A 20,922-nucleotide genomic window follows, 5' to 3' on the forward strand; every position below is an offset into this window, starting at 1 on the left:
AACAAGAGTAGGAGGAAGAAGATAAGTTGGATGGGTTAATTTTTAGGGGAGAATAGAGAGAGAGAGAGAGAGAGAGAGAGAGAGAGAGTTTGCATTTTATTTTTTATTTTTTTCTGTTATAAAAAATTGTAATAATAAAATAAAAAAGGAAAATTTTCTTTCGTATTTTTCTTTTAATCAGAAAAAATCTTTAAATAATAAAAAAACTGAAAAAAAAAACATGGGCAAATTCGTCATTATAAAAAAGTTCATAGCAAATTGGACCAAACTCGCAACAAAATCAAAAGTTTAGACCTCTGGTGTTAGTCCAAACTTTTTTGGACCAAAGTGTAAATTTTAAGCAAACGACAAAGATCATTTGTGCAGTTTAGTCATTTAAATATAATTTTAAAAAATTTATACGAATTTAAAAGGCTTTACGTTTATTAGTCCTTTTCAATTTGCAGAGTAATATGGTACACTCATTCCCAATCCTTTGGAACGGTCGATCATGTTTCATGGCGGCACTTTTCCTTCACCGGGACAAATTGAGTGGCTCCATTCATCTACTGTTGTCGTCTTCCATGAAAACGAAGGCTTCAACATGATCTCACAGGTAAACCCTTTGAATCCTACGATGGTCAAACCTACAAATTTCAATTATTTCCATTAACCGCCCAAATGCCCATAATGTCTCGTAATTTGGTCCACTCATTGATTCATATCTTCACCGAATAATCGAAAAAAACCCGACTTCGATCCGACAATCTCCCTTCTTTCTCTCTCGTTGCTACTTGCCACTGATCCATTCTGCAGGTATCATGATCGCGTTTTCTGACTAACTGTTTTGACTTCATTTGTTGATTATTTGCTTTATCAAGAACTCGATCTGGGTTATCTACCGATGTTGCGTAATTATAAGTACATCTAAATCTGAGCAGGGGAAGGGGAAGGGAAGAAGATGACTTCATTGTTTGTGAAAGGACTGCTCCTGAAGTCCACAGCCGATGAAGAATACTCGCCAACGAATTTAAAACAACGGCGGAGATGTGAAAACTGTGTTCTTCGTGTATTAGATCACCACCATCAACGTCCTTTTCTCCGGTGGATTCGCCATGGGAACATGAGCATAGCGCGAAGAGCAGAGTCACAGGTCGGTGGATCAGTTCCACTGCGGGCAGTTCTCAATCCGGTGTCTCCGCCGGTGATGACGACCAAAAAGGTATGTATGAATTTACGCTTTAATTATCGTTTCTGAATTTGCAAATTTGAAGTGTTTGAATGCATGTTTGTGGCTTCTGTTGGTTTTCATGGGTCTTATACTTTGGGATCATAATTTCGAAATATACCATGTTGAATTGAATCGACATGTTGAACGTAGTTATGTTAGCTCAGTTATTGCCCCAAATTGGAAATACAGGGTACACTTGTTAGAGACTGTTTTATAAAAACTATATATATAAATATTTATAAATGACAAAATGAGTCCATGCCACCAATTATTTATAAATTTACTAGGTATGTGTACTATAATTGTTGGTTGATATTAATAAAACAACTTAAATACTATAAAAGTAATAATTATTAATCATGTAAATAAATATTTTTTTCACATAATTTGTACATCTAATCATTTAAAGTATCTAACTTTATCCGGTTTTCGATAAAATATGTAACTTGATTTTATGAGATTATATCATTTTTGAGCCACATTTATTATTGATATATTAAGGACAAATGTAAAATTAAAAAACAATAAAGTGTCACATGACATAATATTAATTTGGATGTATATTAGAGTGACACATGACAAAAAAATATTAAAATTATTTTTTTATTAATATATAAAGATTCCAAATTTGTTATATTAAATCATAAAACATTTTTAAGACAAAAATAAATGCAATATTGATCAACAGGTTTCATTATTGTATAAATATAATATATAATATTTATAATTAAAAAAGGTTAGGTAATTAATCACCTATAAGACACACAAGTTTGATGTTTTTACGGTTTAAGTCTCATTTTTCAATATCATTTTTCAAGAAAAGCCCAAAACTTTCCCTAACTTTTTTCTATGAGACTCGTTTATCTGGTTTGCAAGTAAACTTTTGATAATACGTAATTTCTTTTTCCAAAAAAAAAAACACACAAACATTTATCTGATTGGGCAAAAGGTTCAGAAAAACGTTTTCTTTTTCTAATATGGTATCATTATATAGCTATATATAATAACAAACATATATTTTTTATGTAAACTTCATGATGCATACATATTTATAAATGTATATATAATTGACACCATATAATTCAGTTACTATGCTTTTATATAATTGGCAAAAATCGAGAAAATATAACTCAATAAAGATATATGATTACCACCACATATTGCTACATGAAGACTTAGACTTTAATTGAGATATTTCTTGCCATGATGGGGATCATGGAGCAGCTTTTTTCCATGTTTTTTTTTTCTAAGGTGGTTGTAGGTCGTGTAGTTGGAGTACAATCTTGAGGCTGCCAAACAACTTGTGTAATTTCATTCGTTAAATGTTTAAATACGCATCATTCTCCCAAAATAAATATTAAATTACAAAGATATCCTTTAAATCAAACAATTCAAGGGTATTAATGTATTACACAAGTTAAAATAGTTTTAAAACAACTTTATCATAGCCCATAAGGTACTTATAGGATTGATGGTGCCACTTAAAACATGATCCAAGTTAAGAACTTAACAACATATTTCAATAGACATGTTAATGCAAGTATGCAACTAGCATAGACAAAATATATTGTCACCACCACTCTATTTGGTGTTGGGTGTAGAAGAATCTTGTCACCCACGACAAGATCCTTCTTATGAGAGGTGTAACGGATGTTCCATTGATGTGAACAATGACTTTTTTAGTGTGGCACAACTTTGAACCTAACTCAACGTCAACGTATCTTAGAAACAGGCTGGTATGCGACTTTATGAAGTAAAGATCAACGTTGACTTTACATGTCTTTGGTGTTATATATAGTCATATAATGACACCAAGCAAGAATTAATATTTTTAAACTTTTAGTCATTCTCGCAAACTCAGGAGCATGAAAGAGTTATTTTGTGAAAAAAAAACTATGTATCCCTGGAAGTTTAACTACAAACAACCTAAATAGAAAAACTTAAGAAAAGTTTAAAGTTTTTGGAAAAAAATTGAAAATATAGGTTTAAACGGTAAAAAACATTCAACGCATAGGTATTTTACTTAATTATCCCAAATTAGGTGTAAGACTCATGTATTATATGAATTAATTAAAAAAATTAAATATAAAGTCCTAAATATTTAAGAACTTTGGAATTATAAGAAAATAAGAAAAATAATGATTATTAAATGTTTTTATCTTTTAAATTTAAATAAATAAACAAAATAAGTTAATGAGCTTTAATTTGTGAATTTTGAAATAAGAATGTAAGTCCATTAATGAAATTGATATTTATTTATTATTATTATATTTATTGTAATTATTATATTAAAGTATTATGTGGAATTTATTAAAATAGGAAAAACTCATAAAATGACATGTAGAAAAAATAATTAATTCAAAATAACCACAAAATGACATTTGATAAATTGAATGATAGTATGAAATTTGACAAAAAAAAAAAAAAAAAAAAAATCATTTATTGAAGTAGATACATTTGATAATTGATATTTTAATATTTTTGCTCATTTCTAATGTATCCCCGGATCTTTTTAATAGTGTGATTTATTTTATTATGTATTTTTTTTTAATAAAGTAAGCTAAATGAAAGGAAGCAATGTATAAATTGTAAATATGATAAAGGATGTATAACATAAATTTAAATTCAAATTGAGTTAGTGATGGGGCATGGCGCATGCTATCAAAGTTTAGAATGTGCCATGGACCGACTCGATCAATCATAGGACTTCACTACGCTAGGGAATTTCTTGGGCCGATTCTTATATTTATGGATCTCCCAATTTTTACCCTTAATGGATGTTCTAGAAAGAATAATATAAACTTATGTGTAAAGACAATAGGTGTAGGTAATATCTAGAACTTTAATAGACCATAAAAATCTATAAACTTTTTGGGTTTAGATTTTATCTACATGGGTACATCTCTGCTTGGGTACTTGTTCCGTTGTTCATAATCTATCAAAAGTAGGGTTAACCTATTTCGCTAATAAGGAGTTCCAAGGTCTTGGATTCTCTATTTCAAACATATACTAAATAAACTATTGTGAGAAACTATAAACTATAAAATTTTACTCCGTTTAAAACGATTGTTACTAGGACCATTTAGATCTTGCAAAAAATAATTTCAAAGAAAGTGATAGTAGAAAGGTTACTCATTTTAAAGCCACAGAGATGTTTTACAACTAGCGGTGAACAAAAACCGAACCGATAAAAGAAAAACAGCAAAAACCACAATAAATCGTAACCGAAAAACCAAAACCGACACAAAAACTGATGGTGCATATTTTAATTTTTTTTGGAAAACCGAATTTATTGGTGCCAAGCGGTGTTTATCTAGAAACCGGACCACCAAAACCGAACCGCACCGCAAGCTTATTAACAATAAAATAAATCACTAATTTATATTCTACAATTATACATATTATTTAAAAAACTAATAAATTCTAATTTATACATATATTATATATTGAACTTGACGGTAATTAGTAATTAGGTATTAGATTTAATATGTGAGTTTGTCACTTTGTGTTTGTAACTTAAAAATTATGTGTAAAGTGTAAACACTATGTGGGCTACAACTTGCAAGCTTGTAACTTCTAAACACAAATTGAATAAAAAAAAAATAAGTTTGGACATATGGGTTGCAAATGAAGTGATTAAGTAAACAACATAAAAAAACTCAAAATTACAGCTTCTAAATGTGATGAAACTAATTAACACCATGTCATACAATCATTAATCTTCACATGAACATCACGGTTAAAAAAATCATATCGGTGAACATAAAAAACCTCACTATATGTTTTACTCGGTTTAAAACCAACACAAAATCGGTACAAACCGAAACCGCACTCAAAAACCGCAAAACCGGACCATTGAAAAATCGCACTCATCGGTTTCTAGAATTCAAAAACCGCACCTTGTGGTTTGCGGTTCGGTTTGGCCCTAAAACCGCACCAAACTGCACCATGCTCACCCCTACTTACAACAAAGATCATCTGCTATAAAGACTCCAAAGAAGGATGATCTTCCTTAAGGTAGCGTTTGGTGAGAGGGACAGAACAAATACATTTTAGATGGCGTTTGGTATGATTGGAACAAGGACAATGTAGAACTTTGACTACGTCAAATGGAACTAAATCACTGACTTTTAGTCCCACCTAAAACCGTAGAACACGATGGAACAAATGTTACAATGACATAAAACCCCCTGGGTTATTCTTATCTGCCGTCCTCACCTCCTCAATCATCTTCTCAGTTGACATTCTGATGAACCACACTCCTCCTCCTCCTCTCTCTACGCTTCTCTTCCTCACCAATATGTTTTTCTTCCTCTCCTATTCTCTACTATTTCCTATTTTCGTCATGCTCTGCTATTATTTTTTTTTTGTGATTTGGTCTCGTTGTTGTTGATTTGCACCGCACTTGGTAAGAATTTCTTTCAATATGAATCGTCGATCTGTTGCGTCTGCTTTTCATAAAATAGTTTAAATAATTTATTTTTGATTTCCATCCTAATCGGTGTTGATCTACTCCCTAGGGCTTCAATGTTATTATCATTATTGTAATTAACAATGGAAGAAGACGCTAACCAATGGGGATTAAGATATGTCAAATTCCACCGTAGTTTATTTAACAATTATATCTATAAAAAGATATTAAGAAGAAAATGTAAAAAAGATTAGATAAATTTTAAGGACAATATGGTAATTTAATCATCTTGTTCTATTGTGTTCTTGTTACGCCAAACACTATATTAAAAATCAATTTAAGTTCTGTTCAGCCCACTTTTGTACTATCCAGTCTAGTTTTATACTGTCCAGTCCAGTCAAACTTTGTCCCATTACTAAACGCTATCTAAAGAGCTAAAGATCGTAAACCAACCATAAAAAATTAAAAAAAAATTAACATGATACGGGTTGGCAACGGTTGATGTCAAGAAGCATCTTGACTAATTTTGGTAAGATTTTGAGGAGATTTATAAAACATGAATTATATAAATGTAAGGGAAAATGTCACATTTCCATGTACGATTTTGAGGAGATTTATAAAACATGAATGATATAAATGTACGGAAAAATATCACATTTCCTAGCAAGTTGCTTAAGACAATGACATACCCTTAAATTCAAATTGATGGTATGACAATTAGGCTTAAAGAAACTTTACATAGGATTGAATCACAAAAACTATTTAACGAAGATGAGCTTGAGTTGAAAGCTTCGAATACATTAGAAATTCATCAACGATACACAATAAAATGGAAATATAATATAACCTAATCTAAATATGGCAAAAACACATGTGTGCATATATGTATGTGCTATACTATCAACATGTTAATATAATTATAAGATATACGTGGAGTCATATTAACTTCCCAAATGAGCCCTTATAGAGAAAAAGATGACTCCAACATATGTAGATACTTATATGATTGTTTTTTTTTATAGATATGTGGTACAATAACACTCTCTCCAAGAGATGGAATTGGAACATACGACATATATATCTACATCTATTTGGAAATCATATCTGATTAGATGGAACTGGAAATTTTGTATTCCTCTTTTGACTACAATAATATCTTTAAACGTGGAGTGATAATTTTATTCGGATGCTTTAAGCATGCCACTTTTGTATCCATAAATGGATCTTTCAGATTTTGAGTTTTCAACAAGTAGCATTGTTGCCTAATATATATTGCTAGTATCAGTCTGAAAGCTTCGAATGGGGAACTTTCAGATTTCGTGTCACAATGGTAATCATAGGAGGCATCATATCAACCTACTTTTTAATTTGTCTAATAGTTGTGCCTCATGGGTTGTTTTGTTGTCCAAGTGGGTGAATTCCTTTTTAGCATGGGGAACATTCAAACAGTGTGAGTTGACAACTTAGGCAACCAATCTAGAATGTAATCAACTGCACTAAAGAATTGAATATATATATATATATATATATATATATATATATATATATATATATATATATATTGTGAAAGCAGTTCATCTGGCCTTGGCTGGTATATTCCATCTTCTGTTCCGAGAGCTTGATATTGTACATTTGTATCAAGGAATGAAATTTCAATAAAAAAATTCTATGTGATACTTTTCATCCTATGAAAATAGTAGGATTTCAACAATGTAGACAAATGTCAAGAATATGTTAGAAAATTTTGATCATTTCCATTTGGAAAGCAAATGGGGTATTTTTAGCCCAAAGCAATAACCTTACATTGTTAATGTTTATTAAGGTTATGAGATTTTGTTTTTAGGTTGCCATCGAAATTAATTCCTATTAGCTAAAATCCTTATTAGAGATCAAACTTGGACATAGTTTTAGCATCAACAAGGAATTAGAACAAAAACTTTTTTTTATTGAACTAGTAATTTATCGTAGTTAAAAATGGTTTGGAGGATGATAATTTATAACCAATCTTAATTTTCTATATTCTTGTTCATTATGTTTATTCACATAGAATAATTTACATCCCCATAGATATGTGAATGATTCAATGATACCATGGTCAACTAATTTAGTATAATCTTAAACAAAAAAGTGATAATGGTTTAGATTCGTTCATGTGTACCTTCCTTTGCTGGGGTTAATATCTTCATTTTTCTTAAACGAGAGATAAACATAAAATGGAAGATTTAACAATAAAGGTGAGACGTGCTTTCCTAGGAATTATGCTTGTATGATCTTATGTTTGAGTATATGTGAGGGTTGCAACAATGCAAATGTGTAGGACATAACCGTATGAATTAAAAAAGCTTTAAAAAGGAAATGTGTTAATGGGTATCTTATATCTTGTAACTTGAGAAGAAGATCAAACCCGACAAAAAGGTATTTGGATTTGGAGATTGACCCAAAACCAATGCTGAAATACATACCTAAGAAAAAATGAATAGTTATTAGGATATTTATGTTATCAATTACAAAAGTCTAGTTATTAGCAGAAAACGCTTCTAGTAAGTTTGTTTCCAAAAGCTTTTTTGGGGATCTTAGGGTCTAGGATGGATACTGAAGAATTGGTATCGAAGAAACCTATAACAGGTATAGGTTTCACATAAATATTAGTTAGAATATGGACTTTAGTTAAGGGCATTGGTTGATTTAGTTGGACTATGAGTACTGATGTAATATTTTAGTGAGGTTTGGGAAATTTGGGAATGGGAGGATGAGAGGGTTTGGATTTGGTGTTATATGGTCGATTGGGTAGCGATCACTATGATGGATTGGACTTATTATAAACATTCTTTAATTAATGTAATAATTTGAATTGAATCTGGATACGCAAAAGAGCAAATTATGACATCTTTGGTTGGGTTCATCATCTAGTAAGTAAAGGGACTCAAGGTCAGAGATATCAATTGGTTCAATTTAATTGAGGGTTTGGAATAAAGCTTGAGACCTTTTTTGTTTGAGAAATCTTTTGAAAAGTGAAGTGTTTGTCAGAATTGCGACCATGCATTCATTTTTTTCTTGAATTATGAGTTTCGATGGGGAAACCTTTGATTTGGAACATAGGCTTCAAACATAGAGAATATCTTTGAAGGGGAACTACTTTTGTATGAGGATAATCACAAGATGATATATTTGACACTTTATCATTAAGTGTTTGTCATTACATTTCAGACTAAGTTATTTACTAAACATTTTAAGTATTTATATTGGGAGGTGATACACAATCAAAATAAGCATTAGTTCCATACGTTTCATCTAGTTCCTCAACATAGATTTTGAAGATTTTTTTTTGTCAAGAACGAATTTTCAAATGTATAAACAAGATCAAGATGTTCATTATCATGTTAGAAATACTTAAGCAGTAGACGAAGCTTCATGGGGGACATTTATTTGCTAATGAAAATTATTATTTTCAAGAAATAAATAATTTCTAATTAATTATAAGAGTGTATTGAATATTTATTAAAATCAATTTCTAACAAATAATCAATTGTATCAAGTTGTTGTTAGTGTAACCCTTTAGGATTATATATTATCTAGCAATATCATTTTATAATAACTCTTGGACATATAGATATTTCAATTACTAGGTGTATACTCACACGCTGCGAAGGATTAAAGATAATATGTTAAAAAATTATATATAATATAGAAACATATACATTTGGATATAATTTTAATATGAAACTAATTTTAACATGATCACCACAACACATATTACCTAACAATAATAATATTTTCATCAAAAACTCCAACAAAAAAAACATAATCTCATGTTCAACACGATAATATTACCAACATGAACCACAGTTTAATAATGTCTATGAACTACTACGGTGAAAATAAAACATATATAATAGTACATATATCATATGTGAATATCTTATTATTGTGGATCCCTTTTAGTAAATCTCATTTGGTGTAGAAAAATATAATAAAGAGGATTCCACACGGTGTAATAAAAAAAGTAACCATGTTTTTTAATAGACAAAGTAACTATGTTTTTTTTTCATATCAACAGTATAAACAAAATTTGTGTATCCCGCTTATATAAATTTGTATCTTCCTCTTTCTCATTCAATATGTATACATGCACCACAACGTAGAGATTTGAGTGTTTTTAAATCATATTTTTTTTCTCCATTAATACACCAGAATCTAGCAATCTCATATATATATATATATATATATATATATATATATATATATATATATATATATATATATATATATATATAAACCAAAAAAATATAATAATTATCACTTAGTGCCTATAAGAAAACTCTTCACTTGTTATTAATTATTTTGAAGTTGAAATGATAAGTACACATAACTATATATATATATATATATATATATATATATATATATATATATATATATATATATATATATATATATATATATATAAAAGTTATAAAAGTCTTGGGTTGTAACTACTGATTTGCAGTGAGAGTTTTAATTAAATATGTTGGAAAGAAAATGGTCTCTATTATAGTAAATATGTAGATTATACTTTAGGGTGATGTCATAACTTATGTAATACGTATGTACCTTCATTATTGGTGTGGCAAGATGTATGGTTTTATTTGCAATAAGGTGCGGTTATTATGGAAAGATAAGCATGTCCTTGAAGTATAAGATAATGCTTTCATTTTACTTGTAAGGCACCAAAGTCTTAAGTTCTCTTTTTAACACAAAAAACTAATTATCTATCTCTTGTTCTTCATGTTCTTATTTCTTGATATTAATCTCTTTACTATATTATATTATAGTTTTTGACTTTCATGTGTCTCCACTATCTTCTTACACATAGTTCTTATATCACATATGTGTTCATCATCTTCTTCCTTGTCTTTTATAGATTTGTCACGCTCCCTCGCCTTTTGTCCAAACTATATTAATATCCAATTTGAACCACTCAAATTATAATTAACAATCAAATTTGTTTAATTAAAACTTAATTGTGACAACAGAAAATTAATTTAGTTACATATATTAATTAGAGTAAATTACATAAATTGTGCTAAGGTTTGGAGTAAATTATAGGTTTCACACCTATATCCTTTGTTTCACTCTGACGCTCCCTCAGGTTTGATTTGACTTTGCTTAAATTTTGACTATGAATCGAATTAAAGTAACTATTTTACCATTACTAATATCTTTGGATAGTTTTTATTATTATTTAATCTATTAAATGACATTCACCTTGTGCCCTTACCGCCTTACCCCTCTTCATCTCTCTCATGTGAACATATTACCTCCCCTTCGTTTCAATTTTCTTTTGAAGGTAATCTGAAAATCGATTTCTATGGAGATTTATATGGTCTTCTTATTTCTCCTTTTCTTTCGACGATTACCATAATTGTCTCGTACCTCCCTTTCTTGTGTGTCTTATTTTTTACCCAACACCATGACACTGCCGCCTCTGATAAGCTCTCTCTCTCTCCCTCTCATGCTCACTCTTAAATCAAGGTAAGCATTTTCAGGTCCTCTCACCAAATTATGAGTTAAGTGGTTGTGGGTATTATTCCTCCTATGTGTATTTTTGTGTGTTGGTCTACTTCTCTCTCATGTTGATCTTAGTGTATATTTCCAATCAAGGTTGTTGCTACTATGGTTTTTACTATGCATATTTGGTCGATACGTTCTGACATTATTGTTTTTAATTCTATTTTTTTATCAATGTTGTGAAAATTTCGATTAAGTCTCAATTAATCTTCGATTAGTCCTTAGGTCCTACCTGCCTAACTAGAAGGCGTCAAACGATTAATCTTTGCCTACAAAATGAATGCAACAGTAGCAAACAATGAAATTTTAACATTTGAAATAGTTCTATCATAATAGAAACTATTTGATGAATAATTAGTAATGTATTAATCATATTAACATATTTTTTTTATTATATTAGTGGTATTTATGAACTTTATTATGATATTACTCATATTTAATTTTTAAAATTCAACGAATTAACAATTTAGGGTCTCCATTTAATCCCTCAATTAATCCCCATCTAGCCGATTTATCTCTTAACCACAATCTATCGACTAGCTAACTTCAAACGTTTTTTAAAGCCTTGGTTTTGATTATATAAACAAAATTTTATTAGTCAATTGGTTGCCGCAATTCGGTCTTCCTCTATTCTTTAATTTTCCGCCTAAACTTTGGCCTACCACCACTAGAGCACCATATCATCACAATACCACACATACACATAGAAAGAACAAAAGGAAAGAAAACATGAGATCGAAAATAGACAAATAGATAGGAAAGAGATCACGTGTTGGGTTGTTTCTTCATTTTTTGGGTTTAGAGATTTTTAGATATGTTTCTTGATCGATTTTCGTTCTTATAAAATCTAATCGATTTCAACGATTTTGGTTTTCATGTTTAGAAATAGATCACTTTTGGTCTTCATTTGTGTTTTAGGTTTTGGCTTGCATTTGTATTTCAAATTTTGGTTTTTCATTTGATTTGGCTCTATGCTTTTACACCACGACCACATTATTTCCACCTTTCTCCATCATCCTTTTCTTTCGGTCCTTCACCCATCACCACACTCTACAATCCTTCCACCCCTTTTCTATTTCCCTCTTTTTTTTTTCTTTCATGACCTCTTCATCATCTTCTCAACTAACACCACCACCCAATCTGTTCATGGAAGAAAAAAAGGGAGGGAAATAGAAGAGAGGTGGAAGGATTGTAGAGTGTGGTGGTGGGATCTAATGATTGTATCCATTGTTTATATATATATATATATATATATATATATATATATATATATATATATATATATATATATATATATATATATATATATATATATATATATATATAGAGAGAGAGAGAGAGAGAGAGAGAGAGAGAGAGAGACAGAGAGAGAGGTTCCGTTGAAATTAAAATAAAATAGAGATCTTGAGATTCAACCTCAGCCACATATTTCACATTTGCCGCTCTAACCTCCGGCGCGGTAGGTCTGGTATAATCATAAATGATTATACAGCAGTTTCCAATTCTTTTTTCTCCTCCACCATCCCCACCACCATAACCACTGCAGCCACCACCATTACCATCATCTCTGACACCAGCCGACGCCACCACTGTCACCTCCGTTACTTATATCACCACCACCTCTTCTCCCACCAACTGTCATAATCATTTATGATTACTCAATCTGTGAACATACATATATGTATAATCATTTATGATTAGGCATACCCCGTTGCCGCCGGTACGTTAGAGCACTAGAACGGTAAATGAGAAATATGTGGCTGATGTTGAATCTCAAGATCTCTATTTTTTTTTAATCTCAAGTTATCCGTCTCATATATATATATATATATATATATATATATATATATATATATATATATATATATATATATATATATATATATATATATATATATATATATATATATATGATAAGCGTAATATAATATTTTTAGGCATGGAAGGAACGAAACTCATAACAAAACGTCAAAACAAAGAATATGGAAGGCCCAAATTAATAAAAAAAAAATACATTTAGGTACGAAGTACGCAAGCTATCCAAACCATCGACTATTTATGTAATTTACTCTTGTAATTATGATACAAACCCCATAGAATACTAATTTTCAATATCGACATAATTACAAACCCCATAGAATACTAATTTTCAATATCGATATCGGTAATGATTTTATTCTATGTACATATTAGAATGACAACAAATTTATATTTTTTTTCTTATACATTGTACATATTCAATGTATGCAATATATTTTATTCGTTAATATTGTTACTACCAATAAAAAAAATATACATATAGTACTATTATATTAAAAAATTGTTAAATATGTTATTATATATGCAACAAAATTACATAAATATGTTAAGAGTACAAATATACATATAATGCTACTTTAGATGAAAAATAAAATAATACTGTATTAATAAAAGAAACCAAAATACATTGCAAAATTGAAATTCCTTACCATTGGCTTTAATCAAATCGTCTTTTACTATTTTTTCTTTTAGAAAGAACTAATAAGATTCGTTAAAATTTGGTTACGGATAATAATTTATAACAGGCTTGAGAGTGTTTGGAGAGATAGAAAGAAACAATTGTTCTCCGTCGATTTAGAGCAGAGTTGAGTAAGCATAGCTAGTTGAAGGGAGGACGACGAGGGAAAACGAGAGGAAACCTGGACACAATTCTTTTTGTTCCTCAAACTCTTTGTTTGTTAGCTAAATTTAATCGGTTAGGTTTAATTTCATTTTCTTGGTATTATTCTCACAAATGGGTTTCAAAAATGGTAGATATGGTAAAAGTGGGAGTGGTTGGTCAGATGAATAAGACGATGAGATGGGAAAGGATAATGAATGAAGGGTTGGGTAGGGTCAAGTGGGCCCATCTAGAAGTACATATATAATACAATTAATTAAAAAATATATTGAAAAGGGCATAATAGTCGTTTTAGTTTAGACAGGGACTAAACGTGTAAAATAACATATTATAGGGACAGTCCGAGTTAAAAAATAATTTAAAGACTAAACATGCAAATTATTCCAAACCATAAGGACCATTCATGTAATTTACTCTAATTTTATCATTGGCTAGGAATAAGAACAAATATTTTTTCTATTGAAGTGGGAATCAATCGCCAGCCAAAAAAATGGTTTAAAGATTGATAATTAATAAACAATCTTAATTTTCTATGTGCTTATTCTTTACATTTGTTGCATAGAATGATTCACATCCCCATGTAGCTAGATGTGGTTGATTTATTGATACCATTTTCAACTAATTTATGATACTCTTAATTAGAAATCTGATAATGGTATGAATTCATTCATGTGTGGCTTCTTTTGGTGGTGTTATTATCTTCATTTTTCAATTCTATGTGTCAATGTAGCAAACCCTTGATATAAGCTTGTTCAGTGACACTCTTAGCTTTTCTTGTGATCCATTTTGTTTCTACAAGTTACCTTTTCTCATGCATGACCTTGGATGCTTCGTCCAAGAAGTATGTGCAATTAAAAACATCATACCATCATTGGTCATTCTTTTAGACCAAAGAAGGAGCGTTTGTTAACTTTTCTCTCATGGATAGTTAGGAAGATATTTTGGTTTTGGGACGATTCTTAGAAGAGAATTTGACTTCCATGAGTCCATTTTCATGGCGAACAAAGTATGGGGTTGTTGTACTTTGTATTGGAGCATGCTATATTTGTTGATAGTTTGTTACCTATTTTTCTAGATGCAACTTAACCAATTATGTATACGATAAGTGTCTTGGAAGATAAGCGTATGTCGGCGTTGCACTAGCTAGAGTCAACATCAAGGAATAAGGTCTTGCTAGAGTTTCCTTGTCCTTGGACTATAATGCCCAAAGAGAGGTTTTGTATCATGTATGCCATATGTTAATGGAACATTGCTTGAAACATATTGAACTTAGGAGTTACACCAATTCAGATGTGGGCTTTTAGCATTGTAAAAAAAGAGGGACGATTGTGTGGTATATTGAAGTTTGGGTAATATGTGACAAAAATGTTGCATGCATTTAAGCTTGTATGGATAGTGCTAATACAAACATGTTTGATATTTAACAAACCTTGTATCTATGAGGGAAATCCAAGAGTAGGCTGGGAGACCTTTTATCCGATGAGAATTTAGGGCTAACGTACTCTTGGATCTCCCTTGTAGATATAAGGTTTATTGAATATCAACATCCTTGTATTAACGCTATCCAGCACAACTCTAAATGCATGCATAATTTTTTTCAATTGTTAAACAAACTTCAACATGTTACTCAATGATCCTTTTTTGTTTTCATCCCTAAAAGACCAAATCTAGATTAGTGGAACTCATTGGGTTAATACATTCTTAGTAACATTTGATTACCAAATGGAACACATGGTACAAAACCACTAATTAGACATTATGGTCCCAAGAAAAGAAACTCTAGTAAGGCCTTATTCCTTGATATTGATTCAAGTGAAACAATGAAATATATTTATGTTCCAAGACATCTATCCAGTGTTGGTTCAGCCCCCCTCAAACCTGTGCAACTAAAATCCCTTATGCCCTCTCATGCCCAATTATCCATATCATCCCTAAAAAGAATCCCTCATTCCCTTTTATATAGTCCAACTAACTTAACCAATTCCTCTAGATAAAGTCCATATTCTAACTAGTTCCTCTAGCTTAATTCTTCATGTGATGAGTCATATTCAAAGTGGACCGAAGCTTTTGATGAATAAAGAAAAACTCATATGAGTCCTCATAATAATACATCATAAGAAGAAAACAACGACTCGGATGATGATGATTCTGTAGATTACATTGATGAATCGCACATCAATCCATATGAAGATTACTAGTCACATGACGACTCTTACTGGAAATGAACTTGGTGAAATAAGGTATGATTGTTATTGAAAAAAAAAGCTCACCCTTTCGTTATAGAGGCTTTCATTTCAGTTGTAAGGTACCATATATTTAAGTTCTCTCTTTAATACACAAAATTCAAGGTTGTAAAAACATTCGACGTTAGCTAGTCGGTGGATTGAGGTTAATGGATTGATCTGCTTGGTGGGGATTAATCGGGAGATTAAGCGGAGACCCTAAATTGCTAATTTGTTGAATTTAAAAAAGATAAATATGACTAATATCATAACAAAGTTCGTACGTACCACTAATATCATAACAAAATATGTTAATATGATTAATACTACACTAATCATTCCTCAAATAGTTTCTTTTGAAATAGAATTTCTTCAAAGTGTTATAATTTATAATTTGCTATTGTTTCAGTCATTTTCTAGGCATGTATTAATCTTTAGGGGTCTTCTAGTCGGTTTTGGGTAGAGCCTAGGGACTAATCAGAATTAATTAGGACCTAGTCGGGATTTTCACAACACTGCCAAAACCTTATCAATCTCTCTCTTGTTCTTTATGTTTTTATTTCTTAATAAGAATATCTTTTTATTATATTATAGTGTTTGATCCTATATGTATCCTCCATCTTTTTATACATAGTTCTTATATCACATATGTATCTATCGTCTTCTTATATGTCTTTTATAGATTTGCCACAATCCTCCATCTTCTGTCCAAACTATATAAATATCCGATGTGAACCAATTAAATTATAATTTAGTTGGATCGATTTAAACAATTTGATATTTAAGAGTCCAGTCGTTCCAAAAAATATATAACTTTGACCTTAATAAAATTTATTTGTCAAGTGGATGTCTATAGACCATCTATTCAATGTCATCTAAGAGAACTCAAATAAAAAAAATGAAAACAAACAACTAATTTTTGAATTAAAATTACCAATAATTAAGTCATTCTATTTGAAACATGCTTTATATATATATATATATATATATATATATATATATATATATATATATATATATATATATATATATATATATTCTAATAAATGAATAATTTTAATCTCCTTTTGCCAAGTCTCACCCTAATACAACTCCTCATTAATATTATGTCATGTGTCATGTATATATTAGGCAACTCATTTCAAAATTCAAATTTATATTTTCTAATTATATATTAAATTTGAAGTTATAATAACTTTAAAAATTTGATATATCTTTTAATTAATAATTTATTTGAAACGACTTATTTAAAATAATTTATTAATAATTATAAACTTTTATTATAAAAGTTTAATTAATTTTATAACCGTGGTTCTCACGGTTATAAACTAATATATATATATATATATATATATATATATATATATATATATATATAGAGTAAATTACATAAATCATGCCTATGGTTCAGATTCAGAGTAGAGTAAAATACAGGTCTTATTCCTATGTTTTTTGTTTCACTTAAACACCCCCTAAGGTTTAGCTTGGTTTTGTTTAGATTTTGGTCAAAGTGATTATTTACCCTTAATTTTTTGTTTCAATGTGATACTCCCTTAGGTTTAGCTTGGTTTTGTTTAAATTTTGGACCTGGTTTAAATGAAAGTGATTATTTTACCCCTTAATGATATGATTTAATAGTTTTTCATTTTTTATTATTTTTATTAGATTATTTAATTCATCACCCCATCCTCATTTCTCTCATGTCAACATATCACTTCCCTCTCCTTTCAAAAATTAAATTTTGAAGCTAATATGAAACTCAATTTCTATGGATGTTTTGATGGTCTTTTTCTTTCTCATTTCTTTGTCTTGTACCAACCCTCCCCCTTTTTCTCCATGTCTTCACTTTTACCCACTACCACTCCGACTCCACCTCCAATTAGGTCTATTTTCCTCTAACGCTCACTCTAGAATCAAGGATAAGCCTTCGAGTTTCCCCACCAAATTAGGGGCTGGGTGGTTAGGGGGTATTATTCCCCATATGTATATTTTAGTGTGTTGTTATTACTTATCTTTCATGTTTATCTTAGTGTATATTTCCAGCCAAAGTTGTTGCTTCTATGTTTGACTATTCATATTTCGTCAATGGGTTGTGACTTTAGTGTTTTAAAAACTATGTTTTTTTATACACACAAAATTATATTACTTAACATGGACACATGGTTGGTGTTGTTGGGTCTTCCCATGTTCTTTAGTTTGCTGCCTAAACTCTCTCATATCACCACTAGACCACCACTATAATCACAACATCAAACATATATACACATAGAAAGAACAAAGGGAAAGAGAACATCAGATCAAGCAAAGACACATATATAGGAAATAGATCAAGTGTTAGGGTTTTTTTTTTTTTTTTGGGGGGGGGGGGGGGTATGGAGGTTTGTAGATTTTTAGTTCCATTATTCATAGCTTTTGGTTCTTATAAAGTTTGGTCAAAATCTGTGACTTTGGCTTTCATTTTCAAAAAAATTAATCGATTATGGTCTTCATGTGGGTTTTAGATTTTGGCTTGGATTTTATTTTAGATTTTGTTTTTCATTTGATTTGGTTTTATGATTTTGGTTTTTGGTCTCAATTTTCCAAAAAGGATTATGATAGATTGGCTAGTAGCAGTGAGTAAGGATCAAAGTGAAGGGGTATCCTAATTTCTTTTTAGTGTAGACTAATTTTTTTTATGAGATACTTGGGTTTTCCGGGTTCGATTTTAAACCCAAAGCTTAATCAAATCCTTAGCTAACCTGAAAAAAATGTATATATAAACTAATTCTTACAAGTTTAAATTAAATTTTGAAAACCATATGTCAATGATAATTAAACTTGAACCCGCACACTTTAATGAATTAAAATATGTACCTAACTAGAATATATAATATCAATATATGTTGTGTACGGTATTTATTTAAATAATTTTCTTATATAAAACATAAAATGGAAAGCCATGGTAGAATATGATAAAATCTGAAACGTTTAGGGAAAAAAGATGTAAATTATCATTTGAAATGGAATACCACAATTCTTTCCAAGATATAATGCTTATAAGTTAAAAAAAACCCTAGCAAGAGTCAAACTTGGGATAAAGGGTTTGGAAAACATGCACGTCTTACCACTTGATCTATAACTATTTTGATTTTAGTCTTTTGCAGTTTATTTAATATGTGAATACCTACAGAATTAAAATGATAATTTCCTTAAAAAGTACACCATCGAAAAAATTTGAGGAGCATCCCAGACTACCCAAGGATCCCCTTGGATCCGCCCTGGCTAGTAGTGGTGGCGAAGACAACGAAGAGATGAAAGGAAATGGGAAGGGGAAAAAAGAAGGGTGGAAGGATAGTAGGGTGTCATGGTGGTTCGTCTAGGTGAAAGAATAGAAGAAGTGGGTGAGTGGAATAGTGAGAATAGGTGGGGTGGTGGGATCCAATGGTTGTATTCATCATTTAATACATATTTAATTTAATAAAAATTATAAAATATATTTGATAAAAGCGACTAATATAGTCTTTTTAGATTTGGAAAGGATGAAACTCGTAATGAAACCAAAGGATATGATTCGAGTTAATAATAAAAATGAGTTAGGATTAAACATACAAACTAACTCAAACCATTTAGACCATAGTGTGTGATTTACTCTTTTAATTAAAAGGAAAAATGCACAAAATACTAAAATACTTAATTTTCAATATGGATATGAGTAATGCTTTTATTTTATGTAGATAATATATATATATATATATATATATATATATATATATATATATATATATTCAAAAATGATAAAAATAGTTTGTTTTTTTATGTTTGTTAGTATTTTTGTTTGTTTTTTTTTACAATAATAACAATAAGTTTCAACATGCAGCTTATAATTTTTTAACCTAATACAAACATATGTACATTTTGCTATCAATATATGCAATACATTTTATTCGTTACATATTATATATTATTATTATTGGTAAATAAATATACCATTGTATTATAAAATGTAAAATAATTGTTAATATGTTGTTATTACGTATAAAACAAGTAGAATTTATAAGAAAAATAAAAAAAATTTAAATTATTCTTTGTATGATATTAATGGATCTGAGCTCATCGTATAATGTTCGAACTATATGAGGATCTTTCCCATTAAGATACTGAGCATGTTAAAATTAATGAGGCTTTAATACATTGAATACATTAGATATATAGATCCTTTTCTAATAAATACCTTACATATATATTACCTTACATATTAAATTTGAAATTTTAATTTAATAAAATGAAAAATATAATAAAATGACAAATAGAAAATAGAAAATTCAAAAATTCTAGAAAATATAATGTGTCCAAATGAAAAAGATGAGTACATGTGACGAAAAAAACATTGATTTATTAAGGAGGATATGTTAACGGTATAAATGTAAATATATTACTACTTTTAGATGAAAATAAAATAAGCTTGTATCGATACAAGAAACCAAAATACATTGCAAATATGCAATTCCTTACCATTGCCTTTAATCAAATTGTCTGATACTACTTTTCTTTTTAGAAGTTGCTAATAAAAGTCGTTATAATTTGGTGAAGGATAATAATTTATAAAAGAGCTTTTCACAAAATTTATCACCTAGTTATTTAGCATTTAAAGTAATTACCTAATTTTTATGTGGTTACGAAAATACCACTATATAAAATGGGATCATTTCCGATTTCGGAGTATAATTTATAATTTTATTTTATTTCCACTATACATTTGAAAAAAAAAATCTCTTTTGCCTCTACCTCTGAAATGTTAAACATTAACGGTTTTGTAACATATCTTAAGGCACTTGTATTAGAATGTGCGTAATGTGTAATGAGTCTAGGGTTCTTGTATATTTATTTGACTTCT

At 29.7% G+C, this 20,922-nt stretch overlaps 1 protein-coding gene across 1 annotated transcript in view; it reads left to right on the top strand.

Annotated features, from left to right (window-relative positions):
- Window positions 1-517: 517 nt before the first annotated feature.
- PPDK (pyruvate orthophosphate dikinase) overlaps window positions 518-20,922 on the top strand; it is a 37,015-nt gene continuing 16,610 nt past the window's right edge. Inside the window, exons 1-2 of the mRNA XM_079000910.1 lie at window positions 518-795; window positions 921-1,201. Coding sequence (XP_078857036.1) covers window positions 941-1,201 — 261 coding nt within the window. The 5' untranslated portion in view covers window positions 518-795; window positions 921-940. The remainder of the gene's footprint in view (window positions 796-920; window positions 1,202-20,922) is intronic.

This window comes from Lactuca serriola, chromosome 5 (assembly GCF_051521515.1).
Source record: "Lactuca serriola cultivar US96UC23 chromosome 5, Lser_US96UC23_V15, whole genome shotgun sequence".
Taxonomy (NCBI): Eukaryota; Viridiplantae; Streptophyta; class Magnoliopsida; order Asterales; family Asteraceae; genus Lactuca; species Lactuca serriola.